The sequence below is a fragment of the Schistocerca americana genome, chromosome 1 (genome assembly GCF_021461395.2).
Source record: "Schistocerca americana isolate TAMUIC-IGC-003095 chromosome 1, iqSchAmer2.1, whole genome shotgun sequence".
Lineage (NCBI taxonomy): Eukaryota > Metazoa > Arthropoda > Insecta > Orthoptera > Acrididae > Schistocerca > Schistocerca americana.
In genome coordinates, this window is record NC_060119.1 from 1,125,389,189 (window position 1) to 1,125,401,761 (window position 12,573).

The window sequence follows — 12,573 nt, forward strand, 5'->3', positions numbered from 1 at the left end:
GTGTCTTTGGAAACGCCTGGTAACCCGGATGTCACTGCACCTTGTGTTTCGCAACATCTGACCAGACCATCCTCACTCGAGAGCGGGTGGCAGACAGTGGTGGGTTCGCGTTTCACTGGGCGGAAAGCGAGAGAGGGAGCAGGTCGTGCGGTGGATTCCCTACGCCTTAGTAGCAGGTATGAGGTGCTATCCACTGCTGATAATAACTCTGGGTCAACACGAGTTGCCTCTCCTGATGGGCGAGCGGTCGATTTACCTGCCCAGTCTGGACAATCGTAGATGGTGGGTATGCCTGTCATTGGGAGGTCCAATGTTAGGCTGGTGATGGTGCCCCTCAGGGAAATAGAACGCAAGGCGGGAAAGAGTGCCAGCGCGCACTCGGTATGTTTGCCGGGGGATCTCGTCCGTGATGTGGAATAGGCCCTGCCGGCAGATATCGAGTGCACTGGGTGCAACCGGCTGCATGTAGTGGCACATGTCGACATTTCGGCACAAATGACGCCTGCCACTCGGGCTCTGAGGCCATCCTCGGTTCCTTTCGGCGGCTGGCTGATTTGGTGAAGGCAACTAGCATCGCAAGCGGGTGCAGGCTGTGCTGCCTGTTTGCAGCGTCGTTCACAGGCTTGATCTCGGTCCTCTGGTTTGGAGCACAGTGGAAGGTGTAAACCAGAGGCTCAGACGACTCTGCGACCATATCGGATGCAAATTTATCGACCTCTGCTGTCGGATACAGAATTGCAGGCTTCCCCTTAATATTAAAATATATTGATAATTTTTACTTATAGACCGTCTGAGAGCAACTGAATAAAAAACAATTTTAGTGCCATACGCGTTTCGCTTTTATTTTCTGCAAGGCATCATCAGTGGCAGGTTGCATTGACATACACTACTGGCCATTAAAATTACTACACTAAGAAGAAATGCAGATGATAAACGAGTATTCATTGGACAAATATATTATACTAGAACTAACATGTGATTACATTTTCACGCATTTTGGGTGCGTAGATCCTGAGAAATCAGTACCCAGAACAACCACCTCTGGCCGTAATAACGGCCTTGATATGCCTAGGCATTGAGTCAAAAAGAGCTTGGATGGCGTGTAGAGGTACAGCTGCCAATGCAGCTTCAACACGATACCACAGTTTATCGAGAGTAGTGACTGGCGTGTTGTGACGAGCCAGTTGCTCGGCCACCATTGAAAAGACGTTTTCAATTGGTGAGAGATCTGGAGAATGTGCTGGCCAGGGCAGCAGTCGAACATTTTCTGTATCCAGATAGACCCGTACAGGACCTGCAATATGCGGAAGTGCATTATCCTGCTAAAATGTAGGGTTTCGCAGGGATCGAATGGAGGGTAGAGCCACGGGTAGTAACACATCTCAAATGTAACGTCCACTGTTCAAAGTGCCGTCAATGCGAACAAGACGTGACCGAGACGTGTAACCAATGGCACCCCATACCATCACGCCAGGTGATACGCCAGTATGGCGATACGAATACACGCTTCCAGTTTGCGTTCACAGCGATGTCGCCAAAGACGGATGCGACCATCATGATTCTGTAAACAGAACCTGGATTCATCCGAAAAAATGACGTTTTGCTGTTCGTGCAGCCAGGTTCGTCGTTGAGTACATCATCACAGACGCTCCTGTCCGTGATGCAGCGACAAGGGTAACCGCAGCCATGGTCTCCGAGATGATAGTCCATGATGCTGCAAACGTCGACGAACTGTTCGTGCAGATGGTTGTTGTCTTGCAAACGTCCCCATCTGTTGACTCAGGGATCGAGACGTGGCTGCACGATCCGTTACAGCCATGCGGATAAGATGCCTGTCATCTCGACTGCTAGTGATACGAGGCCGTTGGGATCCAGCACGGCGTTCCCTATTACCCTCCTGAACCCACCGATTCCATATTTTGCTAACAGTCATTGGATCTCGACCAACGCGAGCAGCAATGTCGCTATACGATAAACCGCAATCGCGATAGGCCACAATCCGACCTTTATCAAAGTCGGAAACGTGATGGTACGCATTTCTCCTCCTTACACGAGGCATCATAACAACGTTTCACCAGGCAACGCCGGTCAGCTGCTGTTTGTGTATGAGAAATCGGTTGGAAACTTTCCTCAAGTCAGCACGTTCTAGGTGTCGCCACCGGCGCCAACCTTGTGTGAATGCTCTGAAAAGCTAATCATTTGCATATGACAGCATTTTATTCCTGTCGGTTAAATTTCGCGTCTGTAGCACGTCATCTTCGTGGTGTAGCAATTTTAGTGGCCAGTAGTGTATGTTCGGAGTAAGATGTTAAGGGCGGGAAAGAACCACCATGGTCTAATAACTGTGTTAGAAAACTGCTAGGTAAGCAAAGAGAACTTCACCTCAGATTCAAGAGAAGTAAATATCTAGCTGAGAAACAAAAGCTGAACGATGTGAAGATGAGCGTAAAGAGGGCAATGTTCTATGATTTCGAAAGTAAAGCTTCGTCAACTGATCTGAGTAAAGAACGTAAGAGATTTTGGTCGTATGTGAAATCAGTAAGTGGGTCAAAATCAGCTATTTATTAACTCGGCGACCACTATGGCACAAAACGGTAGATGACAGAGAGAAAGCCGAAACTAAATTCTGTCTTCCAAAATTATTTCGCTGCGGAATATCGTGCCCCTCCATTCGATCGCCGTCTCTTCTTCTTCTTCTGTAGTGGTCAATCTAGGGATTGGTTTGCAACAGCTACAATGGCAGCTTTTCTCCATTCTGTGCGTCTTTCAGCTTTTCTCTTCATTTCTTTATAGGTGTTAGATCCCACATCTTTCACGATTTGATCCATGTACCTCAGTCGTGGTCTTCCTCTTGGTCTTTTTCCCTCAACATATCCCTCTTTGATTGTGTTCAGGAGTCCTTTATGTCTTAATAGATGGCCTGTAAATTGCACTCTTCTGTTAACAATGAATCTCCAGAAGCTTCTCTTCTCACCTGCTCTTTCCAGAACCACTTCGTTTGTGACCTTGTCGATCCTTTTTATTTTGAGCATGCGTCTATAGCACCACGTTTCAAAAGAATTTAACTTCTGGTCTTCCTCCGTCCCAAGAGCCCATGTTTCACACCCATAGCATGCCACACTCCACACATATGATTTCAAAAATCTTTTCCTGATTTCAAGGCTGATGCTCTTAGATGTTAATATGTTTTTCTTCTTGTTAAAAGGAGCCTTTGCTTGAGCTATTCTGCGTCTCACTTCTGCCTTGCTCCTTCCATCCCTGGTAATATTACTGCCCAGATAAGTAAATTTATCAACTTGTTCAAGCAGTTCATTGCCTACATGAACTTGGACTTTCACTTGATCTTCTTTGTCGCATGCCATTACTTTTGTTTTTGCTTTATTAATTCTCATATTATATTCTTCACCCATAACTTTATCCATTCTATTCAGTAGGACTACAACATCTTCTTCACTTTCAGCCAGGACAGCTATATCATCGGCATATCTTATATCTATTCGTTGGCCATGAATTACTACACCTGTCTGTGAATTTTCCCTTACTTTTTTCAGCGCCTCTTCAATGTATACGTTAAAGATAACAGGGGATAGTGCGCAACCTTGTCGGACACCTTTCCGTATCTGCACCTCTTCTTGTTTTGTCCGTCCACGGATAACTGCTGTCGTTCGCCGTACGGACGTCAAAATGGTAGATATTGAGATAACCGATAGCGGAATAGAAAAACAACTACAGCAACTTAGTAGTGGAAAGGCGCCAGGATAAAATGAGACACCTATAAGATCCTACAAAGATTATAGGAAAGAACTGGCTCCCCTTCTAGCAGTAATGTATCATAGATGACTTGAGCAACAAAGGGTACCTAGCGACTGGAAGAAAGCGCAGATCATTTCCGTTTCTAAAAATTGCCGTAGGACAGATGCACACAATTATAGACCTATACCGTTGACGTCAGTCTGATGTAGAATTATGGAACACGTTTAATGCTGAAGAATTATGGCATTCTTGGAGAAGGAATGTCTCCTCTATAAAAACCAACATGGATTCCGCAAATAGAGTTCCTGCGAAAAACATTTCACTCTGTTCCTCCATGAGAACCACAGTGCCGTAGACGATGGCGCTCAGGTTGATGCCGTGTTTCTTGACTCTAGGAAGGTATTTGACACCGTCCTTCACTGCCGTTTAGTGAAAAAAGTACGAATTTATCGAGTATCGGAGCAGATTCGCGACTGGATTCAAGACATTCCTGCAGACAGAGCTCAACATGTCGCTGTTAACGAAACAATATCGACAGATGTAAAGGTAATTTCCAATGTATCACAAGGAAGTGTGATAGGTCCGTTACGGTTTACAGTATATACAAATGATCTAGTAGAAAGCGTCGGGTACTCTCTAAGGCTGCTCGCAGATAATGCGGTTGTCTGTAACAAAGGAGTTACGCCAGAAGATAGTAACAATTTGCAGAATGGCCTCCAGAGAATTGCTGAATGGTGCAGGCTCTGGCAGTTGACCTTGAACGTAAGTAAATGTAACGTATTGTGCATACATAGGAAAGGAAATCTACTACTGTACAGCTACACTATTCATAACAAACTACTGGAAACAGTATCTGCCTCAAAATATCTATGAGTAACTATTCGAAGCGACCTTAAGTGGAATGACCATATAAAACAAATAGTGGGAAAAGCAGATGCCAGACTCAGATTCGTATGAATAATTTTAAGCAAATGTAACTCATCCACGAAGGAAGTGGCTGACAAGGCGCTTGTTCGATCCATTCTAGAGCTTTGTTCATCCATCTGGGATCGCTACCAGATAAAACTGACGGAAGTGAGTGGGAAGATCCAACGGAGAGCGGCACGTTTCGTCACGGGATCGTTTAGTAGTTAGGAGAGCGTTGCGGAGATGCTCAACAAACCCCATTGGCAGACGTTACAAGAGAGTCGTTGTGCATCACGGAGAGATTTGCTATTGAAATTTCGAGACAGCACTTTCTGGGAAGAGTCAGACAACATATTGCTTCCCCCTAATACGTCTCGCGTAATGACTATGAGGAGAAAATTCGAGAAATTAGAACCACTACAGAGGATTGCCGACAATCAGTCTTCCCACGCGCTACTCGCGAGTGGAACAGGGTTGGAGGGCTCAGTTATTGATACAAAAGTACTCTCCGCCACACACCATTAGGTGGCTTGCGGAATATGATATAGATGAAGAACTGTAATACCTGAGATATCGATAACTATGCCTTATGAACTGATACTTTTTAATACAACTCTGAATTCCACTCTGTGTTTCTGTTTATCAGTATTGTTTTGTTTTAAGCTCTTTCCTGAGGACAGAAAAGATGGGTATAAGCATTTTGGTCAACATTTGTTCCAGTAATATACATACATCAGATGCACTACATACACTACTAATAAGATGGGAGACAGATGTTAATAAAACCGAAATAAATTATTTTAATACCACCCGTAAATTGTTTATAATATCTACATTCTGTGGTGGATGTTCCGATAAATGACTGTTGAAACTGAGAGGGCAAGTATTTTCTATGTGACTAATAACACAACTTCATAGAAAAAGTACATCCGTGATATTTGAATGTAAAAGTAATAATAAGGAGGTCTGAACCAAAATTCTTTATTAAGACATAAAAAATTACACCAATCTGAAATAGATCTCAGAAATAAAAATTTAAAATATTAGCAGCACTATGTCGTTTATTAGCAAAACAAATCGTCTTTTATTAGTAAAGGAAGGAAAAATAGTATATTAACAAAATACAACTAAAATAAATTTGACTGGAAACCGAAATTGCCTACAGACGCACAAGTATAAGGTTAATATGCAATGTTCCTAATTTTTAAGACTGAAATATAGTAATTTTAGTGTCTATATATGAATACAAGATTGACTTACGTTTTGCAGAATAGCAGAAAGCAACTTTATGCGACAATAAATTGTTATTGCAACAGACATATTTCAAAATAAACTAACAGATAAACCTTGATAGATATACAATGAAAATATATATTTATAAGCATTAGAGATGCTCTTAATAAAGTATAAACAGATATTTAAAATGCGTAAAGATACAGGAATAAATTTACATTTTTGTAATAAGACAACAAAATAAGAATGTTTTCATACTAAAATACTTGCATCAAAATTGTGATTCTTGGTGGAGACCAAGATTAAGTTGGACAAAGGTGAGAATAGAATTCAGCAGTGACACCTAAAGAAAATCATCTATAATTTGCCTTAAACACTCTACCGAAATCTCGGAAAATTTAAATCTAGATGGGGCTTTGAACCCTGCACCTTTTGAGTGCTAATCCAGTGCCAGAGCCTCTGCATTATTTTATACATTTGCAACGAATAGCAAATATTTGCTAGGGGGAAAGGAAAGACGGAATTAAGAAAGTTTCAGAGGTATTGTCTATCTGTATCCCAGGCATCACATGGAATCGGTTAATATTTTTTTCTCAGTGAATCTGTTTTTCAAAATTTAACATTCAATCAGAACTGATTCTCAGATTACAGTTTACTAACTTAATTTCTGAAGTTGTATCGTAAATCTAAATACAAGAGTAAAGCATAATATCAGTACTGCTGATATGTCAAGATTAGATGTATTCGAGGTTACAACAAACTCATGTTGCCTATAGCGTAAGAAATCTCCAGTGGAACAGAGTGGAATACTAATAATCAAAAATGAGACACTTGCAGGAGACACAGGGACATCATAATATCTATGTTATAACCTACACTAAGCCTGCAGGGCTTTGTTGGTCTGTGTTGAAATGAATATCAGAAATCACCGTACTGCATTACTCTGAGTAAGTCCACACAGCATGTGTTAAAAGAAACAATGTGCATATTATTATTTATGAAGAGTTGTGGAAACATTAAAGGAAAAAGAGGCTGTTTCATGTCTCATAGAATTTACACAAGATTGCATCATTGTAGTTTACAGTGTTTTTTAAAAGAAACGTGTGTAGAATGTATAATCCAAATCCATAATATGGAAGTTTCCTTCATTTCGTTGATATGTTGGTGATTTTGTTTCTACTCCCCTACCAAGAGCAACAGACAAGAGGAAGTGAATGGGTTTCCAACATTCCACTTCAGTATCAACAATTTTTGTAGTGTGCATCCTTTGATATCTCTGTTATACATCTGTCTCGAGTGAGCATGCAGTCATATCTAATTTATAAGTATACACAAATTAATAATACAGCATTATGATACATCTTCTAAATGAGTTACTGTAAATCAGTTGAACTGTGACGATCAAAACGAGAATGTGTCTCATTGCAGCAACATAGAGTGGAGGAAGATTGCAGCCGTTTGACTGCTTGCAGAAGTCGAAGTTTCTGGGGCTGAGGTGGATGCATTGTTGCCAGGTCCTAGCGGCTACACGTAGGGTGTCACTGCCGGGGGCCAGGTGAGTGCATTGGATTGATCTAGCGGAAGTAGACACGCCGCATCAAGGTTGAGGTGAAGCAGGGTTGAAGCAGCCCGCCGTGTAACAGGCGCTCTCTGTCGGTGCGTAAGCGTACTTGCTGAGCCACGGTGCGGTTCACGTCTGTGAGCAACGATACCAGGTCCTTGACTCCCCTATGAGCTACCAGTTCGTCGTGCAGAGTCTGCACAAACCGCGAGGCATTTTGTGTGTCACGGGTGGGTGTGACTCCTGTAACATAATTGAAAGACTCAGAATATTTCCAGGAAGTCAATAGACTCTGCTGCTACAGTAACACATTGTATATCATGGATATCCTCACTGCTAAAATTCAATAAAAGAAGGTCTCGAGCCATTGGGCCCGAATCAATTTAAGCTAAGCGTATTTATAAGATATTAAGATAATATAGTCATATGTAGAAGTTGTTGTGGGTAAGAGAAATGAGATCTGCATTCACACTACACTCTCAGTCCCGTATCGAGAAGTCCGTTTACCTGCATCCACAATCACGGATACTGGTATTTTCCAAACCACTTTAACGTGTTCAGTAGGACATAACTCTGAAGGTATCACTGACCCTCTCCTGGATTTCCATCTGCATTCCATTCGATAAAGAACATAGATGCTGACCATGATCATACTTTAATACAACACAGCCTTTCATTTACGTAATACAGTTCGTTAAGTTACAAACTTCAGTGATAATTATGAAACCTATTTAATGCGGATCGTTTGTAGAATACTGGGAAGTACACTACTGGCCATTAAAATTGCTGCACCAAGACGAAATGCAGATGATAAATGGGTATTCATTGGACAAATACATTATACTCGAACTGACACATTATTACATTTTCACGCAATTTGGGTGCATAGATCCTGAGAAATCAGTACCCAGAACAACCACCTCTGGCCGTAATAATGGCCTTGATACGCCTGGGCATTGAGTCACACAGAGCTTGGATAGCGTGTACAGGTACAGCTGCCCGAGCAGCTTCAACACGATACCACAGTTCATCAAGAGTAGTGACTGGCGTATTGTGACGAGCCAGTTGCTCGGCCACCATTGACCAGACGTTTTCAATTGGTAAGAGAGAGATCAGGAGAATGTGTTGGCCAGGGCAGCAGTCGAACATTTTCTGTATCCAGAAAGGCCCATACAGGACCTGCAACACGCGGTCGTGCATTGTCCTGCTGAAATGTAGGGTATCGCAGGAATCGAATGAAGGGTAGAGCCACGGGTCGTAACACATCTGAAATGTAACGTCCACTGTTCAAAGTGCCGTCAATGCGAACAAGAAGTGACCGAGACGTGTAACCAATGGCACCCCATAAAATCACGCCAGGTGATACGCCAGTATGGCGATGACGAATACACACTGCCAATGTGCGTTCACCGCGAAGTCGCCAAACACGGATGCGACCATCATGATGCTGTAAACAGAACCTGGATTCATTCGAAAAAATGACGTTTTGCCATTCGTGCACCCAGGTTTGTCGTTGAGTACACCATCGCAGGCACTCCTGTCTGTGATGCAGCGTCAAGGGTAACCGCAGCCATGGTCTCCGTGGTGATAGTCCATGATGCTGCAAACGTGGTCGAACTGTTCGTGCAGATGGTTGTTGTCTTGCAAACGTCCCCATCTGTTGACTCAGGGATCGAGACGTGGCTGCACGATCCGTTACAGCCATGCGGATAAGATGCCTGTCATGTCGACTGCTAGTTATACGAGGCCGTTGGGATCTAGCACGGCGTTCCGTATTACCCTGCTGAACCCACCAATTCCGTATTCTGCTAACAGTCATTGGATCTCGACCAACGCGAACACAAATGTCGCGATACGATAAACCGCAATCGCGATAGGCCACAATCCGACCTTTATCAAATTCGGAAACGTGATACGCATTTCTCCTCCTTACACGAGGCATCACAACAACGTTTCACCAGGCAACGCCGGTCAGCTGCTGTTTGTGTATGAGACATCGGTTGGAAACTTTCCTCATGTCAGCACGTTGTAGGTGTCGCCACCGGCGCCAACCTTGTGTGAATACTCTGAAAAGCTAAGCATTTGCATATGACAGCACCTTCTTCCTGTCGGTTAAATTTCGCGTCTGTAGCACGTCGTTTTCGTGGTGTAGCAATTTTAGTGGCCGGTAGTGTAATACGAAGTCGTGTTGCAAGTTGTCACAATTTGCATACTGCTAAAGGTTTATGGTATTGTTCGTTTATAAAGTGTGCGAAAATTCCCCACAATGTTGTTAGGACTCATGTTTTAGCGGTAAAGAGTATTCCTGGAAACCGCCAGGACCACGGAAATTTTGAGTCTGCTTGTAAGCCAACCTTCACCTCCCAACTATGTGAGGAGTCACGAGGTGTGACACGTGGTTCGTATTCCACGTTAAACTGTAGCTGCCCTTTCCCCTGTTGGACAAATGCGATAAAGGTCACACAAGTCACCGAACTTTCGTCCAATCGAAAGAGGTGCATTTGGCCACCGAGCCGCGCACAATTTTTATTTCCATAATGTTTATTAATGCTAACAGGCTACATGTCTCAATGTATTGAGCGTTGCATTGTGTACTTGTAGATACGAGGGCGGTTCAGAAAGTAACCTCCGATTGGTCACAGTGCGGATTGTGGGGGGAGTAGCGACGCAATCTGTGCGTTCACGCACTCAGCAGGTCAGTCGGCATCAAGCCGTGGTCGAGTGAACGTCGTACCTGCGCTAGTTTAGTTTTTGTGGCAGTTTGAAATGTGTGCTGCAATCGAAAACCCCGCCAAATGTGAAGTGCGTGCTGTCATAAGGTTTTTTACAGCCAAAGGATATTCTGCAGCAGCTATTCATCGTGAGCTTTGTGCCGTGTACGGACCAAGAGTTATGAGTGAAGGAGTTGTCCGTGAATGGGTACGTTTATTTAAAAGTGGACGAGAAAACGTTCATGATGAAGAGAGGAGTGGTAGACCATCATTAGTGACTGACGAACTCGTTCAGACAGTTGATGCAAAAGTTCGTGAAAATCGACGTTTCTCAATGTCTGAGTTGTCTACTGGTTTTCCACAGATTTCTAAGACTCTCTTGTACGAGATAGTGACAGCAAGATTGGGTTACCGTAAGTTCTGTGCACGATGGGTGCCCAAAATTCTTACCGACGACCACAAAACTCAAAGAATGGCCTCTGCATTAGACTTTCTGTCACGTTATGAGGACGAAGGAGAACCATTGTAAAACAGAATCGTGACCGGTGACGAAACCTGGATTAAGTACGTGAATCCTGAGACAAAAGAACAATCAAAGATGTGGGCACATTCAATTTCGCCTACCAAACCAAGAAAAGCCGCGCAAGATTTTTCTGCCAGAAAACTGATGGCAACGGTGTTTTGGGATGCCAAAGGGGTGTTGTTGGTTGAATTCATGGAACGTGGTACGACCATTAATCAAGACGTATACTGTGAAACAATAAAAAAGTTACGACGGGCTATACAGAACAAACGCCGTGGTATGCTGACTTCCGGTATCGTTTTTTTGCACGATAACGCCCGTCCTCACTCTGCTCGCAGAACAACGGCCCTTCTTGAGTCCTTCAAGTGGGACGTTATCAACCATCCACCTTACAGCCCAGACCTGGCGCCAAGTGATTATCACCTCTTCATGCATTTGAAGAAATGGCTCGGGTCACAGCGGTTTGATGACGACGAAGAGCTCAAAGATGCGGTCACAGGCTGGCTCCAGGCACAAGCGGGTGATTTTTATGCAGAAGGAATTTCAAAGCTTGTGAAGAGATACGATAAGTGCCTTAATCGCTATGGAGACTATGTAGAAAAATAGTGCAAAGATGTAGTTGTAAGATGTATATATTAAAATATTTTTATTTAACTTGGTGTATTTTTTTAAATCAACCGGAGGTTACTTTCTGAACGGCCCTCGTATATTTAAGAGGAACATTGACTGATTGGCTGATTTTATACCATACATTATGTCGTTTGTGATACAGAAAAAGGAATCATGTAATGAGACGTAAAATCCAGTGGATGGAATATCGTAGGACAAGCTTCACGTCGCCTTTTACTGCTTTCGGTAGTTTAATATCTCTTACTGCAAACAAAGCAGGAATGGCAGAGACATAAGGTAGCTGCTGGTGCGATGAAAATAGGATGCACGTCTAAAAGTTGCGCAACACCAGGAAGAACGGCACGTCGCCATCGTTTGTTCTTCCAAAAGTTAACGACGAATCTACCCTTACCAGAACACTAGGAATTGAAACCAGTATAGTGCGGCTCCGTTCCAAGTGGGTAATAACAGTGACTGGAAACTTAAACAATCCTTACAATCTGTGTCATGTAACAGAAACAGACGAAAGTCATAATACTGACACCATCCCTTAAATTTTAGTAACAACGTAATTATTATCGCGCATAAATGAAGATATGTACGCGATGTTTATCTGCAAAGTAGTTATTGCTGTGAATGTCCGCATCGTCATCGGCCTAGCAATGCACATCTTGTTTGACTGCAGTGGCTACCGTCGTCTCATTCAGAAAAAAAGAGACTTCAGACCAAGTGAAAATTGAAAAGCCAGCTTCAACCAATATGTCTGGACGATGTCAAGAACGACAACCTCAGTATCAGCATCTGAATGCGCCAAAAAGGAGCATAATGAACAGTCTGTGGGAAATCTGTTCGTCATCCTGTGATATTTCATGTGCATGAAGCAAGCTCTTCCAATAGCGAAGGACGAGTAGAATCTGTAGCTTCACATGCAATGAAGAGTTGATACTGGATCACTCAATGTGACCAAAAGACAACATCATCTAATCCTATATGAATATCACAAGCGGCACACTGTGGTTCATAGCGCCGACAAAACTCTGGAGACGTACAGCGAATGTCGACAGTTCAGCACGGATGGTGCGACGCTGTCAAATGCAGATTGAACTGACTATAAGCGTGCTATTTATATTGGCTTCCACAATCTGGAAGCCAAAATGCGTCATACTGCAACTGTCACGTGAGCGCGTCTGCTAACGTCCAGAGGGTTTTGGACAAGGCACAATGGAACCTGTTTTACAGTGATGGCTGACAGCTGTCTCGGTGACCGGAATTTGGCC

The 12,573-nt window shown here is 43.3% G+C and overlaps 1 protein-coding gene across 1 annotated transcript in view; it reads right to left on the reverse strand.

The window, feature by feature from the left end:
• Window positions 1-5,702: 5,702 nt before the first annotated feature.
• Window positions 5,703-12,573, reverse strand: part of LOC124619005 (caspase-1-like) — a 61,165-nt gene continuing 54,294 nt past the window's right edge. The window contains exon 4 of the mRNA XM_047145392.1: window positions 5,703-7,696. Within this exon, the coding sequence (XP_047001348.1) occupies window positions 7,467-7,696 (230 nt within the window). The 3' untranslated portion in view covers window positions 5,703-7,466. The remainder of the gene's footprint in view (window positions 7,697-12,573) is intronic.